Here is a 22972-nt window from a genome sequence, read left to right as displayed (position 1 = left end):
CGTTGTTTAGTAATTATCTTTATATTTTAAAAAAACGAGATCATAAATTCGCAAAATAATATCTGGTTGTTTATGTTATTTGTCTAATACAAATTTGTAATTTGTATTCCTATTTTCAGATGGCAAACAGAAGGGCACCTTTAATTTCTCTTCTTTTATCAGTCACTCACAGTTACATTCCATTCGTATGTGGACAGTGCCCCCCGTGGCCCAATTCAAGAACTGTTTAAAATGTGTTCAATCGCATTTTAACAGACTTGACTGTTGACGAATGAAAAGCCTATTCCGTTTCGTGGATTGTTGGTTTCACCAATAGGGGGTTTGTAGTAATAAGTCCTCCGACGAAGGTAGGCGTGTTAAGTGAACTGAACGGGACAGCTCTACAGAGAAAGACTCGCAGAGACCGAGGAACACAAACCCGCTTCTGTTGACACCCTTGGGGGGGGACAACATCTCAACATCAAGAATACGGCATTGAGGTTGCATGCAGAGTATATTATAGTATGAAACATCATTTGGACCTGAGTGTGTTTCCTACTGCACAACCAGGGTTTTAACAGACACTCGTTCGCTCTGTAATTGACAATTCCATTACATTTTTATGTAGTATTTTCTAAACCTGGAATGACCTGTTCTTACTGGATTGTTTGATGGGGCTTCTAAGAATCATGATACCGCCCAAGTTTCAGCTTCTGGCGCTGTTGGCATTCGCAGTGGCCATGTTCTTCTTGGAGAACCAAATCCAGAAGCTGGAGGAGTCTCGAGGAAAGCTAGGTAAGACTGCGGTCAAGCTGTCCTTATTCATCATGCCGTAGGTAAATGTGTCCGTGAGATGCAGTAGGGGTTGAACCATTGCTGAACATCTTGTCAGCTTGGTTGACAATTTGCGGTTGACTTGTGACGACATCATTCGCGCTCCCCTTGGGAAGTGACAAACTGGCATTTTGAGGACAACGTGCAACTCAGGAACATCAACTACATTTTTAGTCAGGTTTAGTAAACGATTTGACAAACCTATTGTATAATGAGTTTGCCCTCTTTTACCATATGGTTGACCAGATCATGTGTGAACAGCAAGTAGAACCTGTGGCACCATTATCCCTCCAGTGGGTTAATGATTGATAGTGTAGTGATTGGGGGGGAACAACTAGGCTTGAACCATCAACCCAGCAGTTTTAGAGCTGGCGCAGTACAGCTTTTTGCCATGGAGGAGGTCCAGACCTCTTGGTAAACAGAGGTCATTACACTTTAAAATAAAAAGCAACCCTTGCATAATGCCTTTCAGAGCTGCATGGTTATCCCACCGCTGCCACCAAGATAGCAATTGAGAGTAAACTGGAGCCGGGCTTGGACCAAAGACCATGTGGTTACGGCAGAAGGGCTCTACCTCCTATCTCATTAAGCTTCAGATACCTCTTTACAGAACATGCAAGGATACAACAATAGCTGTGTGGAGGGAGACTTAAAATTTGAATGATGGCCATTCCAAGGTGATTTCATGTAAACATGCACTACGTGGGAATTAGAAAAGTCCACTATTTCAGGCCATTCAATGTGCATTCTATGTATGCATTATTATTTTCAACAACCATTTGCATGGTGGAATTGATCGTTCAGAGAAATGTCCTTGCTGTAGTGTGCTGTGTCACAGAAACCTTTATTCATGTAAACATGAGTTCCAAAAGAATGTGTTCTAAACAACCGGCACATTTCAACAAACTGTGATCAGAATTAATTATCATGGTGGTTCCTAACAAATATTGGGGAGGATATCTGAATGTTCTGGGTAGACATCAAAATCAACTACTGAAACAATATCTAAATGCTTTTGGAGTGGGAAAAACACAAGATGCTAAAACAAGACCTAAAGGGAGCAGTCTCTTCCATTACAGCCTACTCCAAGAATTCTATTGACTTGACAATGCGTCTGAATGATGCCTAGAGAGGGAAAACGTCTCTGTAAACTGGAGCCGTCAATTATATCCTGCATAGTCAAATAGCCTAGGTTTGAGGCAGGGCAACATGATGGATACCACTTGCTGTCCAACCAGGTGCTGATGCATTTCTCCCGTCTATATTGGGAAAACAAGCTGTATATTTATTAGACACATTTTTTTGGGGGGGGGGGGACGCTCCAATATTGCCCATTTCCAACTTATTTTCTTATCTGCTTGTTACTTCACTCAGACGCTGAATCACTTTTCCTACTAGAAGTCTCCAGCACAGAAGCCACTGTGATTTGCTTCCAGGCTAATTGTGAGTGGTTTGGTAGTCTCTGCATAGATTGAAATCACCCCATAACAATCCATGTGTCTTGTAGCTAGCTTCATCTGTGTTATCTGGTGACATACAGTGCATTCGGAAAGTATTCAGACCCCTAGACTTTTTCCACATGTTGTTACGTTACAGTCTTATTCTAAAATTGATTAAATTGTTGTTGTTTTTATCCTTGTCAATCTACACACAATACTCCATAATGACAAAGCAAAACAGGTGTTTAGAATTTTTACAAATTTCAAAAAATTGTAAACATCATATTTTATATACGTATTCGGACCCTTTACTCAGTACTTTGTTGAAACACCTTTGGCAGCAATTACAGCCTCGAATCTCCTTGGGTATGACACTACAAGCTTGGCACACTTGTATTTGGGGAGTTTCTCCCATTCTTCTCTGCAGATCCTCTCAAGCTCTGTCAGGTTGGATGGGGAGCGTCGCTGTACAGCTATTTTCAGGTCTCCAGTCATGTTTGATCGGGTTCAAGTCCGGATTCTGACTGGGCCACTCAAGGACATTCAGAGACTTCTCTCGAAGCCACTCCTGCGTTGTCTTGGCTTTGTGCTTAGGGTCATTGTTCTGTTGGAAGGTGAACCTTCGCCCTAGTCTGAAGTCCTGAGGGCTCTGGAGCAGGTTTTCATCAAGGATCTCTCTGTACTTTGCTCCGTTCATCTTTCCCTCGATCCTGACTAGTCTCCCAGGCCCTGCCTCTGAAAAACATCCCCAGAACATGATGCTGCCACCACCATGCTTCACCGTAGGGATGGTGCCTGGTTTCCTCCAGATGGGACGCTTGGTATTCAGGCCAAAGAGTTCAATCTTGGTTTCATCAGACCAGAGAATCTTGTTTCTCATGGTCTGAGAGTCCTTTAGGGGCCTTTTGGCAAACTCCACGCGGGCTGTCATGTGCCTTTTACTGAGGAGTGGCTTCTGTCTGGCCACTCTACCATAAAGGCCTGATTGGTGGAGTGCTGCAGAGATGGTTGTCCTTCTGGAAGGTTCTCCCATCTCCACAGAGGAATTCTGGAGCTCTGTCAGAGTGACCATCGCGTTCTTGGTCACCTCCCTGACCAAGGCCCTTCTCCCCGATTGCTCAGGTTGGCCGGGCAGCCAGCTCTTGAAGGAGTCTTGGTGGTTCCAAACTTCTTCCATTTAAGAATGATGGAGGCCACTGTGTTCTTAGGGACCTTCAATGCTGCAGACATGTTTTGGTACCCTTCCCCAAATCTGTTCCTCGACACAATCCTTGCTCTGAGCTCTAGGGACAATTCCTTCGACCTCATGACTTGGCTTATACTCTGACATGCACTGTCAACTGTGGGATCTTATGTGGACAGGTGTGTGTTGAGTCTCATAGCGAAGGGTCTGAATATTTATGTAAATTAGGTATTTAAAAAAAAATAAAAAATTATACATTTGCAAAAATGTGTATACCTCTTTTTGCTTTGTTACTATGGGGTATTGTGTGAGTATATTGTTGAGGGACATATTTATTATTTAATCCATTTTAGAATAAGGCTGTAATGTAACCTGTGGTAAAGGGGAAGGGGTCTCAATACTTTCTGAATGGACTGTATTTCCTGTAGCGTCCTCTTATGCCAGCTAGGTACATTTTGTAGAAACGTCAAGTTTAACATTAGCACGTGGAGGTGGGGCTGACGGTGTGCTTTCCTCATTGGCCGTAACTCTAGATGGGAGTATATGCTATACTTGCTAAGAGCAGTGTAAATTGAAGCGTTGTTTATAAACCTGTCATCTCATGGCCCAAGTAACTAACTATGTATCTACATTTAACCACCACACGAGTCTCCAACATTTACATTTTTAGTCATTTAGCAGACATTCTTGTCCAGAGCGACTTACAGGAGCAATTAGGGTTAAGTGCCTTGCTCAACGGCACAACAGATTTTTCACCTAGTCTGCCCAGGGATTCCACCCAGCGACCTTTTGAGTTACTGGCCCAACACGCTTAACCGCCAGGCTACCTGCCACTCCATGAGGAGCAATGAGCTTAAGTAAGTTCCCACTTGGCGCAATGTTACCGCAAGCGTTGTACCGGAGTGAAACATCCTAAGTGAGGTTTTGTCTTTTATTTCTTACACTGCTTTAATAATTCATGAAAGAAAGGCTTTTTAATGCAAAGGAGAAAGGGTACTGTCCATGCACTGTGAATGTGTTTGGAGAGAGTGACACAATGATGTAGGAATGCCTTCTGCTCAACATTCATTCATAAAGAGTCAGACCTGAATTATCTTCCATTTCCATACTGGGCACCAACCTCCTTACTGCTGAGTGCCCTGGACAGGAATTTGCTCATGAAAAGATCTTGCCATCCACAGACTGACATCAAGTACTTTGAAAAGAGTTATACTATTTGATGTGATTGACAGTAGCTTTGAGCATGGCTTTAAAAAGTCCATCTCAATGCAGCGCAAGGAGGACCAGGATATCATCGCTGATGTGGTCAAGTTCCTAGTTCACATCTTGGACGTTTGAATGCTTTCAATTATAATAATGAATCTGAACATTATAAAAAGTCAAAATCCTGATACACTAATCAAATCAAACTTTGTCACATGCGCCGAATACAACAAGTGTAGACTTCACCGTGAAATGCTTACTTACAAGCCCTTAACCAACAGTGCAGTTCAAGAAGAGTTAAGAAAATATTTACCAAGTAGACTAAAATAAAAAGTAATAATAAAAAGTAACACAATAAGAATAACAATAATGAGGTTGTATACAGGGGCCACCGGTACCGAGTCAGTATGCGGGGGTACCGGTTAGTTGAGGTAATTTGTACATGTAGGTGGGGGTGAAGTAACTATGCATACATAATTAACAGCGAGTAGCAGCAGTGTACAAAAGGGAAGGGGGGTCAATGTAAATTGTTCGGTGGCGATTTTATTAATTGTTCAGCAGTCTTATGGCTTGGGGGTAGAAGCTGTTGAGGAGCCTCTTGGTCCTAGACTTGGCCCTCCGGTACTGCTTGCCGTGCGGTAGCAGAGAGAACAGTCTATAACTTGGGTGACTGGAGTCTGACAATTTTATGGGCTTTCCTCTGACCGCCTATTATATAGGTCCTGGATGGCAGTGATGTACGGGGCCGTTCGCACTTCCCTCTGTAGCGCCGTACAGTCAGATGCCGAGCAGTTGCCATAGCGGTGATGACCAGGCGGTGATGAAACCGGTCAGGATGCTCTCGATGGTGCAGCTGTAGAACCTTTTGAGGATTTAGGGACCCATGTCAAATCTTTTCAGTCTCCTGAGGGGCAAAGATTTTGTCATGCCCTCTTTATGACTGTCTTGGTATGTTTGGACTTGAGGTCGACCGATTGAATTGGAATGGCCGATTTTAATTAGGGCGTCAACCCAGACAGGAAGATCACATCAGTGATCACACCAACTTGACTCCCTCTGATCAAACTCTTGCCTCACCAAGTTCACACCTCAGCCACCTCCTCACTTTCAACAACTCCTCTTTCTTTCTCTCGCTCTCTCTTTTTCACCCTTATCCGGAGCACTCCTTTTGACACCATGAAGCTGTTTTTAGCCTCCCCAGGGTTATTAAATGGAGTCATACACTGGCAGTCTGCTGGTATTCACTAAATAGTGGTTACTGTACATCTCTATGTGTCTCAGCACTCTGAAACATGCCAATTGAGTGCCTAATGGATTGGATACCACTGTGGAAACACAGGTGTCAGGAATGGATTTGGTGTGGGCAGAGTACTAATGGACCTAAGCTCGAGCAGTTAGGGCCCTGATTGGTGTATTTATGGGCATTGGCTTGCACTTTAAAGAAGAATGTTTTCCCTTGAAGTTCTGTGCTACATTTCCGTGCACAGTTGCGGATGACTGACAGGCTAATCACGGTGCTATGAACTGTTTCGCACCCCGGAGTGTAATTGAGACCGCTCTCCTCGCGCCGCAGTGTTCCCTTGTCGGGTTTCCAAGGGGTTTGACGAACGATGCGGTCGGTGTGGTTAAGCATGCGTGAAAGCAGGTGGGTGACTTATCGCTTTTATAACACTGATCAACATCCCTCTGAGAGACCCAGCTGTAACAGAGCTTCTGTAGACGTATTGTAAGAATACCAAGCATCATTATAACTGATAATCATGTTACTTTTCATTCGAGTCCTTCCTTTGCCAATCAATAATCATAAACAGCCTCTTTATCTGGAGCCTGGGATGCTACTGTAGTGCAAGATGATAATCCCCTGTGGCCAAACAGGCCTTTCCCAATTTCCAATTTACATCCAAAAGCTATCTTCCTCTTCAAAGCTATGGGGGGGAGGGGTGGGGTGTGGTGAGATTTAATTTTCATCTCAACACAGAAATATTTAAACCCCTGGCTGCTCACATCATAAGCCTTAACAAAAGGAGGGGAGAGAAACATGCCTGCAGCATTTTAAAACCAATTTCATCAGAGAATAGAGGGATAAGGTAGTCTGGCTGAACTGTTCCGCTCCTCTTGTCTGCATATACCTTCCATCTTGTATACAGCAGCTGAATAGAGCCTCACAGTGGAGGTGTCATAATAACCAGTAAAGGTGACTCTTATCAATATATTCGTCTCTATTTACTTTGATTCGAAAATGCTAATTTGCGTCAAAGTAGTCATCATGCAAAACTACAAATCCCTGCAGGCTTCTGCACGTCATCTCGAGCTGACAGTTTTGCTAATAGGTATTACACAAGACTGTTCACATAATTGTAATTTTAAAGAAATGTAGCCAATTTATTAATTACACATTTAGCTAACATTAGATAGTTAATCCAGAGATTCTTACCTTTGCCTCGATTCGGCAGTCTCGTTGTCACGTTCTGACCTTAGTTCTTTTGTTATGTTTTTGTTTGAGTATGGTCAGGGTGTGAGTTGGGTGGGTTGTCTATGTTAGTTTGTCTATGATTTTCTATTTCTGTGTTTGGCCTGGTATGGTTCTCAATCAGAGGCAGCTGTCAATCGTTGTCCCCGATTGAGAATCATACTTAGGTAGCCTGATTTCACCTTTGAGTTGTTGGTGATTATTTTCTGTTATGTGTCTGTCACCTTTCAGAACTGTTTTGTTTCTCCTTTGTTATTTTGTTTAGTGTTCTCGGTTTAATAAATATATGATGAACACTTAATACGCTGCACTTTGGTCCTCACCTCATTCCAACGACGATCGTGACAGAATCACCCACCACAACCGGACCAAGCAGCGTGGTACCCAGGAGCAGCGGGTTCTGGACTCCTGGACTTGGGAGGAGATCTTGGACGGTAAGGGAGCCTGGGTACAGCCGGGAGAATATCGCCGCCCCAGGGGAGAGCTGGAGGCAGCTAAAGCCGAGAGGCGGTGGTATGAGGAGGCAGCACGGCAGCGTGGCTGGGACGAGAGGCATCCCCAAAAATGTATTGGGGGGGTGGCACACGGGGAGTGTGGCTAAGTCAGGTAGGAGACCTGAGCCAACTCCCCGTGCTTACCGTCGAAAGAGGTGGACAGGGCAGGCACCGTGTTATGCCGTGAGGCGCACGGTGTCCCCGGTGCGCAGGCATAGCCCGGTGCGTTTACATAGCAGCGCCTCGTATCGGCCGGGGCTAGAGTGGGCATCGAGCCAGGTGCCATGAAGCTGGCTCAGTGCATCTGGTCTCCAGTGCGTCTCCTCGGGCCGGGTTACATGGCACCAGCCCTGCACATGGTGTCCCCGGTTCGCCAGCACAGCCCAGTGCGGTCTATTCCATCTCACCGCACTGGCCTGGCTACGGGGAGCATCCAGCCAGGTAGGGTTGTACAGGCTCGATGCTCGAGACCTCCAGTGCGCCTCCTGTCTATTCCGTGCCTCCTCCACACACCAGGCCTCCGGTGGCAGCCCCCCGCACCAGGCTGTCTTCGTCTCCTCCCTACAGGTGCTCCCGACTGCTCAGCGCTGCCAGAGTCTCCCGTCTGTCCTGAGCTGCCAGAGTCTCCCGTCTGTTCTGAGCTGCCAGAGTCTCCCGTCTGTCCTGAGCTGCCAGAGTCTCCCGTCTGTCCTGAGCTGCCAGAGTCTCCCGTCTGTCCTGAGCTGCCAGAGTCTCGCGTCTGTCCTGAGCTGCCAGAGTCTCCCGTCTGTCCTGAGCTGCCGGAGTCTCCCGTCTGTCCTGAGCTGCCGGAGTCTCCCGCCTGTCCGGCGCTGCCGGAATCTCCCGTCCATTCGGACCCGTGGCTAGGGTCCCCAGTCCGAGGTTGGCGGCGAGGGTCGCCGTCCGGAGTCCGCACCTTTGGGGGGGGGGGGGGGGGGGGGGTACTGTCACGTTCTGACCTTAGGAAGAAGAAACCCGTTACCCTCGTCCAGATCATCATGGCATTTGTAGTTCTTTATGATAGCCACATTAGCAGATAATTAGCATTTCATTTTGGGGGGGTAAATACAGACGAATATATTGATAAAAGTCACCTTGTCCTAGAGAACTGTACATGGTTATCAAAATGTCACGCCAGGGTAAGCCTACATGAAACACAGCCATAATTTTAAGTGTTTCTAAAATCCCCTATGGGAAAAATGTACAGTGGGGAAAAGATTGGAAACATTTCCTGTTTGATCGCTATGTTTTATGGGTATTATGACTCATACTGTGGTACTCTATCCTGGCTTGGCTTTCATCTGCTGTGGTACAGTGCATCTTGTAATATCAGCTCTGGAGGGGAACTGAAAGTTTCTCTGCTGCTGTGGCCCGCTCTCCTTGTCAGACTTTCTCTTCAGCATTGCATTGCACTGTGAGTGCTGGCAGTCTCGCACACAGTGTGCCGAGACTCTGGGGAGTGGGGACAGCCCCTCACCACAGAAGTGGTAGGTCACAGAAAGGCCAGTTGGAACACTTGAGATGTTCTTGTTCATGAATGATCTCAATCAATTCATTAACTGCTGCCATAGTTCATGTAGCCTGGTTAAACCAGACTGAATGCTGCGCTCTCCATTGTTCAGTCTGGTTTAACCAGGCTATAGTTCTTGAGGAGAAGTATTGAGAACCGCTTGTGACCATAGAGGAACATTTTTGGTGTCCGTTTCCTTCCTCCTACTTGGTTGCTATGACAGCCGATGATGGATCTGATCTCACAATTGACACCGGAGTTCTCTGTTGGGCTTCCTCTGTGGAGCTTTGGGTCCTATTAACCTATTAGCCACTCCTCATCTGTCCTATAAATAGCTGCCCTCAGAATTGCCCAAACATTTGTGGAGTTTTCCCTGGACTCCTGCCTATGCATTATTAACACTTATGGGGGAGAGAATCACATTTCTGTGTTGTACAATAACTAGCCTACACCTGCATTGTTATGTAAGCTGTTTATTTCTGTGATGTAATTTTTTTTAAACATTTGGGCAGTAATACAGTTTCTCACGTGAACAGTTTGCCGTACCATTTCTTAAGTGGTGGTGGACATGGAGAAATGGCTGCTGTCTCTCTTCCTGTGATTCTGGAGAGATGGTGTTATTGACAGAACCTGATATTTCCCCCCATATTTCAAGCAGTAGGCTAATTACCCTGCTTAGTCAATGACAAATCCTGCCAAGAGATCCAGACAAATCAATTGTCCACTCCACAGAGCAGCCCTTGCCAAGGCATAGAATTATTAGGCTGTAAAGCCTGCCATCTGTGTAAATTATCATCTCAAATAACTGCCAGTTTTTGATGGGCGAAACTGAAGCTCTTTTTTTTCCGATTATCGTATAAACTCACCTTGTCAGATAAAATGAGCTTTGATTGTCATGCCATTTATCCGCCGCCATCACCTCATGTTTCAGAATGATAATGTCCCAAGGATCTGTACAGAAAATGTCCCAGTTCTTCCATGGCCTGCATGCTCACTAGACCCGTTGACCATGTTTGGCATGCAATGGATCGACGTGTACGACAGTGTGTTCCAGTTCCCGTCAATATCCAGCAACTTCACACAACCATTGAAGAGGAGTCAGACAACATTCCACAGGCCACAATCAACAGTCTGATCAACTCTATGCGAAGGAGATGTGTCGCGCTGCATGAGGCAAATGGGGGTCACACCAGATACTGACTGGTGTTCTGATCCACGCCCCTACATTTTGTTTATTAAGGTTTCTGTGACCAAGAGACTCATATCTGTATTCCCAGTCATGTGAAATCCATAGATTAGGGCCTAATTAATTTATTTTAGTTGACTGATTTCCTTATATGAACTGTAACTCTTAAAAATGGTTGCATGTTGTGTTTTATATTTTTGTTCAGTGTAATATAAACTAACCCTAATAATTTTTGGGATTGTAAAAACTAAAAACCAGATGTAAAGTATGTAGAAAATATAATGGAACAATATCATTTTTTTAATTAAGATCATCTTTGAGAACTAACAATCACCACCAGACGGGAGAATCTACAATTCCAAAAATGCCACGGCATGGGGCCCCCATTGCTGTTTGTTATAATGTTTGAGTCACTCAGATAGCATAAGGCCGTGGTCGGCAACCTTTTCTGAGTCAAGATCACTTTCGCAGTCAAAAAGCAAGTAGAGATTTACCACTCAGATAAAAACAATACTAATAACAATTACAAACCTGACTTAAAAAATGTAAGCCTATGCAACATGAATAAACTTAGTTGTCACAGCATATTGGCTTTGTGCTTGGCCTGCTAATATTGTTCTGCTAAGACCATATTATATTTCACAACGAGCTTTGATAACAGAATATATCAGTTGGTGTATCACTTGCGATGCACAGCTTTGCATAAATTGAAATTAATTAGCTTTTTTATTTGACTGGAATGATGATACCTGCAGCTGATGGTCAGTCTCAGCGAAGGGAGGGAGAGGGCAGTAGAGGGTCTGCCTCTCCCTGTCCCCGTTCACTCCTTTCCTCCGGTGAGACTGACCAGAGAGGGGACACCTTCCTTCCCCTGAAGGCAACTGGAATTGCACCACATTACTTCTACCTCAGGCACAAATTTATGTTGTTCCTTTGACTAAAGAAAGTGAAATATTCCTCGATATTAAAATACACATGACGAGCTGCTTATAATAAAAACACAAGCCTATCGATACACTTGGCTACTAATTACTTGCAGCTGCAGTGCAAGAAGAGGTAGTGAGAGGCGAGTGTTATGCTTTGTGAAAGTGTTGGAGAAAAGAAAGTGTTGACAGTGCTGAATAAAAACAAATAACTCACTCATAAAAACAGCAGCTCTATGCTTTTTTTATTTGGCAGTTTCTCTCTGGTCATGATTTAAAAGTTGTGAAATCTCGTGCAGGCTAGTATCCAACTGTGGTTTCTTGGAAGCTATAGGCATGGTGATTGGAGCCATCCGATTGGCCAGCGCAGTAGGCGCACTTGATTTAACTACAGCTCTCCTGGTCCGCCAGGTAGGTGGAGTTTGTCCCTTCAGACAAATGAAATGGTTAAAAAATGGGAACACTTTGCCTACCCGGCACAGGGCTTCTGAATCAAGTGCACCTTCCGGCAAAAGTGCAAAGTCAAATACAAAATCAAGGAGCCCAACATTTTGTCTCTTCAGCCAAGAGCGCTTCTAAAACCGTGCCATTGGTCAGGTCCACTACCATGGGGCGTGACCAATGGCACTCTGTTCTAGTCAGTCCCAATCAAGAACCTCCCTAAAAACTGACTGCAGAGGGCATGTTTTGTCTGCTGACAAGATTTTTGGTCTGGTTTCACTGACCATATAGGCTTGTGTTTTCTCCCATGAGGAAAATAGGCTACTTTAACAAGATACCTTGCCTGTTAGAAATGGGCTGCTTCCACACACAGATTTATATTGGCATGTGGAAATAGAGCATGTGAGTGCTTAGTTATTCAGTTTCCACTGCACCTCTGTTGATGCCAGCAAAATATCTCCACTTGCTTGGGCTAAACTGTACTAACCATCCGAGTGTCGTTTCTCATTTTCTGCCTTGTGTCTTCACCGGGCTCGGCCCAGCCGTCTCTCTCCCAGCTGTCTACACCTTAGCCGCCAGGCTAGACGTGAATGAGAGCTTTCATGGGCCATGAATGCAGCAGTTGTCTCCAAGCCAGGAACCCCCCCCCAGCTACGGTAATCTGTCCTAAAAAGAGCACTTAAGGAATTAAATTGTAACTCATGGTGCCTCCGTCATTTATTTGCAAACACTGCAAGATTGTGATGAGGTGTCTGTGTCATGCATTAGTTTGAAACAGTAGTTCTGTACAGTCGTTGATGAAGCATTTAGTTGAACAGGCTTCTTTTGGATCCCCTGTTCCTGCAGCTGTGAAAGGCTAGCCCAAGGGTCTCTTGTACAATATGCTTGAAATTACTAATCACACACTCCTATTACCACCTGGCTGTGTTTGCACTCTGGTAAATAAATATTGCAGGTGCCACAGGCCACATCAAAAGCTTACTGTATTTAAATAAATAAAAAATACCACTTCATATTTATTTTTTTCCAGCAGCAACCTAGATCTCCTCCCTGTCGTACTCCATTGATTTTGCAATCCAGCGCTACTGAAGCAGAACCATACAAGGCTTCTAGCTCTCAGGCTCTCTATTACCCCTCAGCCTAGGCTTGTGCTCGAGAGGCTAACCCGCTCAGGGATGAAGAGCTGCGGAGTATGATGGATGTATGAGCTGCCTGGAGAAGGGATCATCTTCTCCCCTGTTTTTATTATCCCATAAGATCGTATGAGACACCATAACACACGACAAACTGTCATATTCACGGATTTCCCGCCCAAGACGAATGATGATTGGAAATGGGCAATTCTAATCTAGCGTGAAATTGTTTTAGTAAATATTGCTATCTCGGGTGGCGTTCTAGAATATGTATTCAGAACAATGAGCATTGGCTTAGTTGTTGTAGTGTTTAAGACTGTGTTGCCAGTTCCACCATAGGTCATAATTAGCTGGAAATGGCGAGGGGGGAACCAACGGAAATGGTGACTGAATGGAAGCACACTGTGTGGCCAGGGTGATTCATCAATACAGAGCGGGTCTTTGTCCACTAATTAAATGACCTCCGACTCGACCATTAGCTTAAGTGTGTGTGTGTGGCGCCCTCTGCTTGGACACAGTGGGGTTTTAACTAAGCTTGTTCAACACAATGGACTACAATAAACTGTACCTCCCTGTTAATTGTTGGCACTGAACACAATGCCCTGAACTAGTGGCTTGGGGCCTGTTTAAGTTCAGCTCATTATGTTTTAGGACTAGGGAGTGCTGATTCTGATTCAGTTGTTACAGACCGTGACTACTGTCTCCAATGTTAGGACGCTCTGTGGGAATACGCTAAGGTCTAGGCCTAGAGATCTGGGCTCCACATAAGGCTGCGTTCAGACAGGCAGCCCAATTTTTTTGGATCATTTTCGGAGCTGATCTGATTGATCAAAATACCAATTGGTGAAAAAAAATCAGAATTTGGCTGGCTGTCTAAACGCAGACCATATTTATCTATGTTCATCATGACGACAGACGACCATAGACTGCCACCTGTCACAGCCCAGTATCGTGGCTAGCACCAGTTGCTAGCACGGTTGGTTAGCGCTAGCTTTGATCAGTGGGACATTAGCAGCTGCCTGGGAGGGTGTAAAAAGGGAGGGGAGCGGTGTGGTGTGGTGTATGTGGGGATGGCAAAGGGGGTTTGGGGGTTGGGAGTGCAGTGTGATCACAGATGACACCTTATTCTCTGTACCAGCTGCCAGCACGGCTAGGCATGACCTGGCATGGCCTGGCATGGCTTGGCATTCCCATATGTATTAGATGCTGGAGTGTTGATCTGTTCCAGCACAGATCTGAGCCAATGTCACCACTAGTCAATCTGAGACTGATTTAGACCTGAGATAGGAAAGCCAAACGGAAATGGCTCAGGCCTACAGCGTTGTCTGTTTATTCACAGTTAGTCACATACATTTCTATCTGATACAGCTACTGTAAGGTCAGCAGGTAGCCTAGTGTTTAAGAGCTTTGGGACAGTAACCTAAAGGTCGCTGGTTCGAATCCCCAAGTCGTTTAGGTGAAAAATCTGTCAATGTGACCTTGAGCAAGGCACTTAACCCAAATTGCCCCTGTAAGTCGCTAAATGACTCAAATCTAAATGATATATAGAGAGGACATGGTTCTCTATTCCCATTCCCAGAAAGATGATAGTATTTAGGCCATGCATACTCAGACACATCTGTTAAGTTACACAGAGGTGAGATATAACAGGGACAGACTCCAGGCTGCGGTGTGGAGTCCGACACCATCTCCGATTTGTTCTGAAATATTTTCTCTAGTTAGAAACATAAGATTAGCATTCCTGAAAGTTTATTTTCTTGAAAGATTATTTGAACGCTGAGGAACTAAGCTAATTGATTGCAACCAGATTGACCATTCCCCCCCCCCCCCGAGCAATTTGAGTTCTAGACAGTGGGCTTCAGCCCCTACCCATTTGAGTGACTGCTAGCAAGATGCAGACACTGTAGCAAGAGGGGGAACAATGATGTGGTTGGGGACCACTTTTGGCTCGTGAGCTCTACTTTTAAAACTACTGGTTAAAATGTATTCAAAAGTACAGGAGAATCTGTTTAACAGTGAGTAAGACATGAGGGATCTAAATGAATGGTCAAACCCCACACTGAGCGCACCCCAAAGGCCAGTACACAGTGTCACTTCACTCTGTTTGACAGGTATAATGAAGCTTTGTAGTATTATTCATACAATGTAATGTATTCTCAGTCAATTTGGTGATCAATCATTTTTTTCTGTTCTTTATATTATGTTCAGAAGTCTGGTAAAAGGATAGTTTGCCTAAGTTACAAGAGCACCCCATTTTATAGATATAAAGTGGCCTATTTACAGTATATACCCAAGATACAGTGCCTTGCGAAAGTATTCGGCCCCCTTGAACTTTGCGACCTTTTGCCACATTTCAGGCTTCAAACATAAAGATATAAAACTGTATTTTTTTGTGAAGAATCAACAAGTGGGACACAATCATGAAGTGGAACGACATTTACTGGATATTTCAAACTTTTTTAACAAATCAAAAACTGAAAAATTGGGCGTGCAAAATTATTCAGCCCCCTTAAGTTAATACTTTGTAGCGCCACCTTTTGCTGCGATTACAGCTGTAAGTCGCTTGGGGTATGTCTCTATCAGTTTTGCACATCGAGAGACTGACATTTTTTCCCATTCCTCCTTGCAAAACAGCTCGAGCTCAGTGAGGTTGGATGGAGAGCATTTGTGAACAGCAGTTTTCAGTTCTTTCCACAGATTCTCGATTGGATTCAGGTCTGGACTTTGACTTAGCCATTCTAACACCTGGATATGTTTATTTTTGAACCATTCCATTGTATATTTTGCTTTATGTTTTGGATCATTGTCTTGTTGGAAGACAAATCTCCGTCCCAGTCTCAGGTCTTTTGCAGACTCCATCAGGTTCTCTTCCAGAATGGTCCTGTATTTGGCTCCATCCATCTTCCCATCAATTTTAACCATCTTCCCTGTCCCTGCTGAAGAAAAGCAGGCCCAAACCATGATGCTGCCACCACCATGTTTAAAAGTGGGGATGGTGTGTTCAGCTGTATTGCTTTTACGCCAAACATAACGTTTTGCATTGTTGCCAAAAACGACTGATTGTTGTCCTATGGACAGAGTCTCCCACCTCAGCTGTAGATCTCTGCAGTTCATCCAGAGTGATCATGGGCCTCTTGGCTGCATCTCTGATCCGTCTTCTCCTTGTATGAGCTGAAAGTTTAGAGGGACGGCCAGGTCTTGGTAGATTTGCAGTGGTCTGATACTCCTTCCATTTCAATATTATTGCTTGCACAGTGCTCCTTGGGATGTTTAAAGCTTGGGAAATCTTTTTGTATCCAAATCCGGCTTTAAACTTCTTCACAACAGTATCTCGGACCTGCCTGGTGTGTTCCTTGTTCTTCATGATGCTCTCTGCGCTTTTAACGGACCTCTGAGACTATCACAGTGCAGGTGCATTTATACGGAGACTTGATTACACACAGGTGGATTGTATTTATCATCATTAGTCATTTAGGTCAACATTGGATCATTCAGAGATCCTCACTGAACTTCTGGAGAGAGTTTGCTGCACTGAAAGTAAAGGGGCTGAATAATTTTGCACGCCCAATTTTTCAGTTTTTGATTTGTTAAAAAAGTTTGAAATATCCAATAAATGTCGTTCCACTTCATAATTGTGTCCCACTTGTTGTTGATTCTTCACAAAAAAATACAGTTTTATATGTTTATGTTTGAAGCCTGAAATGTGGCAAAAGGTCGCAAAGTTCAAGGGGGCCGAATACTTTCGCAAGGCACTGTATGTCGGGTTTATTTGCCACTGTGTGTTATTGGCGTAGTTGAGCCTGAGACAATGGAAGCGGTAAGGCCACTGTTAGCACACTGTTGCTAACAGAATATAGGTCCTCATGTGGGTGAACTATCCCTTTAACTCATCTTCCTCCTCTTCCTCTGTACAGAACGGGCCATCGCGAGGCACGAGGTGCGTGAGATCGAGCAGCGGCACACACAGGATGGCCTACGGGAGCGGGAGGCCCCCTCGGTGGCCGACAGCGAGGACGTGGTGGTTATCTACAACCGCGTGCCCAAGACGGCCAGTACCTCCTTCACCAACATCGCCTACGACCTGTGTGGCAAGAACCACTACCACGTGCTGCACATCAACACCACCAAGAACAACCCGGTCATGTCCATGCAGGACCAGGTGAGAGGGTGAGGCCAGAGGCAAATCTCAACGGTCAATGGCACTCGTAGCTGATTAGAGAAAATGTTGCACCCAGTGGAGGCTGGTGGGTGGAGAAATTGTAGGACAGGCTCATTGAAATGGCTGGAATGGAATATAAAGATATCAAACAATGGGTTTCTTCCATTCCAGCCATTAAAATGAGCCAGTCCTCTGTTTTAATGTTACACCAGCCGTCACTGATCGCACACTAATGTGGCAATGTTTGACCTCTGTGGAAGAGGGCGAGAGACGGAGAGACATGGAGAGATAGCAAGTGGGAGGGGGGAAAGTGGGAGGGTGATATTGAAGAAGGGATTGCATTGGCACATATCATGTATCAATTGTCTTGTCTATCTGCTCAGGTGCGGTTTGTGAAAAACGTGACAGAGTGGAGGGAGATGAAGCCGGCGTTCTACCACGGTCACGTTTCTTTCCTGGACTTTACAAAGTGAGTGCCCCCTCTCCACTGTAGAACACATCTTACCAGATAGACTTTTGCTGCTGTCTCCCCCTTGTGGTCTTATAGAATACTACATTAATACAACATTAGAGTGTAACATTCAGAACAGATAAAATGCAACTCTCTATAGAAGGGATATGTCTTTAAATCATGTGAAAATGAACCTGTCATGGCAGGTTGAAGCTTTACATCTGCAACACTGCCTTATTGAACAGGGCCCAGATTCACATCTTGATGTAATGTCATTAAAGGATCTCTCTTTTGATCCAGGTCCTATTGAACAGGGCCCAGATTCACGTCTTGATATAATGTCATTAAAGGATCTCTCTAGGTTAAATCAAATGTACTGTATTCTTATCTCTCTCTTTTGATCCAGGTCCTATTGAACAGGCCCCAGATTAACATCTTGTCTATTCATAGATCATCTTCGATTTAATGACACATGATCTTTGTGATATGCGTAACGTGTGTCTGGCGCATCGTAACGTGCGGGTGGCGCATCGTAACGTGCTGGTGGCGCATCGTAACGTACTGGTGGCGCATCGTAACGTGCTGGTGGCGCATCGTAACGTGCTGGTGGCGCATCGTAACGTGCTGGTGGCGCATCGTAACGTGCTGGTGGCGCATCGTAACGTGCTGGTGGCGCATCGTAACGTGTGGATGGCGTTTCGTAACGTGCTGGTACGCATCATAACGTGTGGGTGGCGCATCGTAACGTGCTGGTGGCGCATCGTAATGTGCTGGTGGAGCATCGTAACGTGCTGGTGGCGCATCGTAACGTGCTGGTGGCGCATCGTAACGTGCTGGTGGCGCATCGTAACGTGCTGGTGGCGCATCGTAACGTGCTGGTGGCGCATCGTAACGTGCTGGTGGCGCATCGTAACGTGCTGGTGGCGCATCGTAACGTGCTGGTGGCGCATCGTAACGTGCGGGTGGCGCATCGTAACGTGCTGGTGGCGCATCGTAACGTGCTGGTGGCGCATCGTAACGTGCTGGTGGCGCATCGTAACGTGCTGGTGGCGCATCGTAACGTGCTGGTGGCGCATCGTAACGTGCTGGTGGCGCATCGTAACGTGCGGGTGGCGCATCGTAACGTGCTGGTACGCATCGTAACGTGCGGCTGGCGCATCGTAACGTGTGGCTGGTGCATCGTAACGTGCTGGTGGCATTTCATTATACCATCTATTCTTACACTCGCTCTCTGTTTTGACGCAGGTTTGGAGTAAAGAAGAAGCCCGTCTACATCAATGTGATCCGCGACCCCATCGAGCGCCTGGTGTCCTACTACTACTTCCTGCGTTTTGGGGACGACTACCGGCCCGGCCTGCGGCGCCGGAAACAGGGGGATAAGAAGGTCAGTCTGCAATCCTCCTGATTATTTTCTAGCAACTAGTGTATTCGTGATTAACACTGTAAAATATTGTTAAAATTATGCCTACGCTAAAGCTACAATCTGGGAGAGAGAAAAAATCCCTGCAAACTATTATTATATATACAATGTATTTGAACAGTAGAACACGCTTCCATAGGCAATTCTGTCTTTGATTGTCATTGATGTGTTTCAGACCTTTGATGAGTGTGTGTCGGCGGGAGGCTCAGACTGCGCCCCGGAAAAGCTGTGGCTGCAGATCCCCTTCTTCTGTGGTCACTACTCTGAGTGCTGGTATGTACCCCTCCTTATGTTTCATCCACAACATGCATTCTTAACCTATAACCCCATTACACACTTCTTAATGGGCTGATATATGAACAGTAGAACACCAAACATGAACTCCTTTAAAATATAACTTACATGCTATATTGCATGTCTTTGTTTTCTAGAGGCGTTTATTTGCTTTTTCTCTCTTGTGATATGTATCGTTCTCTTCTCTCTAGCTCATCTGTTGAGAATGCGAGACTAGCCTATTTTGCTCGATGTACAGGTGATGAAAAAATAACTTTATAAATGCATTTAATTGATAACATGATTGATTGACATCTCTTGTAGGAATGTGGGCAGTCACTGGGCCCTGGAGCAGGCCAAGTATAACCTGGTCAATGAGTACCTGCTGGTGGGGGTGACAGAGGAACTGGAGGACTTTGTTATGATGCTGGAGGCGGCGCTGCCACGCTTCTTCAGGGGCGCCACAGAGCTCTACAGAACAGGTACTGTACCAGAGACGCCACCATGCCTCTTGAGATGACCTTTGACATTGACTGTATTCATTACTTTGTCAACTAAGCAGAAATTGATGTCTTTGTTTTCTGTCTTTTTAAAGCTTTTTAAAGAAAAGTTATAGTGTCAGCATACTCAAATAGATTAATATGTATTTTGAGTCTTTGTAAATCGTATGTGGAATGATTACGTACCTATTTCTGAACGTGCACTTAGCTGTACCTTTGCACATGAGAGGTGATTTTCTGTGCAAACAAAACAACATTTTCACTTGTTATTCCCCTGAGCAATTCTCACCTTTTTAACAGCTCTAAAAATAAATATGCAAGTGCCTCTACATTTATTACATTAGATCTTTTATATATATATATATATATATATATATATATATATATATATATATATATATATATATATATATATATATATATATATATTGGTATATATATATATATATATATATATATATATATATATATACCATTTTTAACTAAACAAAAATCCAAGGGCCACCTGGATTGGTAGTGATGCCATATGCCCCTTCCCCCACAGGGAAGAAATCCCATCTGAGGAAGACGAGTGAGAAGAAGCCGCCGACCAAGGAGTCCATCGCCAAGCTGCAGCAGTCGGCCATCTGGAAGATGGAGAACGAGTTCTACGAGTTTGCCCTGGAGCAGTTCCAATTTGTCCGGGCTCACGCCGTCCGGGAGAAGGATGGGGAACTCTACCTGCTGGCCCAGAACTTCTTCTACGAGAAGATCTACCCCAAAACTAACTAACTAATGCACATGGAAGATGGACCATTCATCTAGGCTTCATCCCGTAGTCACATACACTGGACAGAGGAGAAGAGGAAGACTAATATAATCAGTGGGTCTGTGGAACTGTCTGTGTTGGACGTTAGTCAGCAGTTTCTGAATGTCGCCCACTTAACTAACTGACTCCTCCTCCTCGTCTCCATAGTAGCCGACAGAACTAGGAAGTGGCCTCTTCCTGGTGCGAGATCATGCCAATAGGTCATGTTCCCACCAGCATTCCAGGTCCAGGACTCCCTTTATACTTCCAGGTGAAAGGTCACAGGAGTGGTATGCTCGACGGACACATGACAGGAGACGAGTCTACTTGGCAGCTGCCCATGTTCTCTTTCTTCTGATCACATGATTTATATTTTCCGTCCAAGGGGAGGGGTTTTATTGGCCGTGTTCTGTTTGGTTTAGTTTTTGTGGTTTATTCTACTTTACTATCATCGTCTATGGGAACATTGTCGACCCAGTTTTATACGTTAAGAGGGTGTCATTTTTAATGTTGTAACCCTCCCACTAATAACTTAAAAGTTGACTACTATGTTATCTTGGAGTTTACCTATATGAACTGCAGACATTTTTCCAAAATCTAAATCCTGTGACCTCCATAGACTTGAGTGACAGATGCACCCTGTTCACGACTGTGGTACTACTATTTAGTGTTTGATACTATACTATACTTATTTAGTTGTTTTCTGACTCTTTCACCCGGTTGGAATATTGCTAGGAGGAATGTGAAGTGTTTGCACATGATTTAATTAAACTAAGGAAGAAGACAGACAACCGACCATTTAGCTGCTGTACAAAATACTAATTTAAATCTGGATCAAACAGTTATTCTATATCAAGAGGACTTACTATTATTACCTTATTTCAGCTCTGGTATAACACATTTAGTTAATGAGCCATTTATAGATTTTTCTCTCGACTTTTGTTATTTTCTCTATATTGGCAAGAGACCATTTAATTTTTGTGCTTTTACTGTCATAACCCAAAGATCTCCCAAATCTGTTGTTTTGCTGCTTTAAACTCATGAACTTTCTGAATTTCTTGACACGATATTTGATGACTGAATTTAGATGTTATTTTGCTATTCCCCTTAGGATCATAACTGGCAACCCATTTTCATTAAATTTGTATGGTTATTATGTAAGACTATAACCTAACCAAACCCATGCGTGCACTGCAAACTGCTGACACTGCTAATGCCAATTTCGGTTAATCTATTGATGGCCTGCTAATACAGACACTGATCAGATCATCTCTGTGACTCAGCCCAGCAACAGTGACTGCAGTGCTGGAGCACTAGAACAGCCTACAACAGCGTTGTGAAGAAGTGACTTTCCCAACTAATCAGGCCCCATCCCAGACGTTGAGGCAGCAGAAGTACTAAAAGCAAAGGGATTTTGTTCACAGGGGACTATAAAAGAGAGGTCGACTCCCCGAGGTGAGTTGTAATGTTGGCATGGTAGGCAGGCAGTAAAAACCAAACATTGAGATCATGTCAGACACATTGCTTGTGTTCTCATGTCATTAAAGAGGCACTTCACCATGTGACATCAGGAGTCATTTTCTTAGTCATCTTTTCTTTTCTTTTCTTTTTACTACAGAACGCTGTTACTGTACGGTGCTAAAGGGAATGAATATGTGAGGTACAAAAGTAGTGAAGCGTCCCTTTTTAAGGTCTGTTAAACAGAAAGTATTGTAGTTTTTGCTACATGGCATATTGTGTATTCCTCCCTAGACACCCCAAAACATTCTCTCCCTCTCTGTTGCAGATTTATCTGCTGGAATGTCAACCTCACAATGTTTTTGTTATTCTGTCGTTCTCATGTTTTTATTGTTTTATATATATATATATATCACACACACATTTAAAAACTGAAATGCCCATGACTGAGTGCTTTTAATGTCATTCTTCATTAGTACATTGATCGATGAAAATGTTAAAGGCTGCTGTTCTTACTGCATACTGTAGAGGGAGCTCATTCGCTATCGTGTCTTCACTCTGCCTGGAGTGAAGACATCTACGGGAGACATTATCCAGTCCATGGTGATGTGGTATGTGTGATGGAAATAGCAAATTAACACTTGGATACTGTAAGTTTAAAGAGATGAATCAGGCTAGGTGCTCCCCCCCCCCCCCCCCAGCTATTCAAAATAGCTTTAGCCTCAAATCAAATCTTTGTTCCATAGGTTGAGGTCATGACTGCACCACTGCAACACTTGTATTGTTAGTGTAGACCAGATCCAACCCTCCCTATACCATCACTGGCAACTGCCAATAGTGTTATGAGGTATGCATGCAATTGTCTATGTACAGTGCTGTGAAAAAGTACGTCTTTGATATATTTGGACATATGAATAGTTCATGTTAATTTCAAACTATTGACAAATAGAGTTAACCTAATTGAACATTTTAACAGTGACAAATAACACTTTGCAATTCAAATAAACAGAAATCCAATTTTCCTTGTGTGGAAAAAGTTAGTACACCCCTACATGTGTCATCCCATCAAATGGCTCAAATTAGAACCCGGTGCACCAAAACAGGTGCAAATGATTAGAACCCCATCAGA

The 22972-nt window shown here is 44.3% G+C and overlaps 1 protein-coding gene across 1 annotated transcript; it reads left to right on the top strand.

Moving 5' to 3' along the window:
* The first annotated feature begins 4 nt into the window (after positions 1–4).
* Positions 5–21950, top strand: hs2st1a (heparan sulfate 2-O-sulfotransferase 1a). Its single transcript, XM_021589885.3, has 7 exons — positions 5–774; positions 16710–16954; positions 17338–17423; positions 18651–18789; positions 19001–19098; positions 19423–19580; positions 20143–21950. The coding sequence occupies exons 1-7, from the start codon at positions 651–653 to the stop codon at positions 20367–20369; spliced, it is 1077 nt and encodes a 358-aa protein (XP_021445560.3). The 5' UTR covers positions 5–650; the 3' UTR covers positions 20370–21950.
* Positions 21951–22972: the final 1022 nt, after the last annotated feature.

Source organism: Oncorhynchus mykiss, chromosome 28 (genome assembly GCF_057628025.1).
Source record: "Oncorhynchus mykiss isolate SJ-2025 chromosome 28, ASM5762802v1, whole genome shotgun sequence".
Lineage (NCBI taxonomy): Eukaryota > Metazoa > Chordata > Actinopteri > Salmoniformes > Salmonidae > Oncorhynchus > Oncorhynchus mykiss.
The sequence above is the reverse complement of the archived record's forward strand: the minus strand, read 5'-3'. Positions and strand labels throughout refer to the sequence as shown.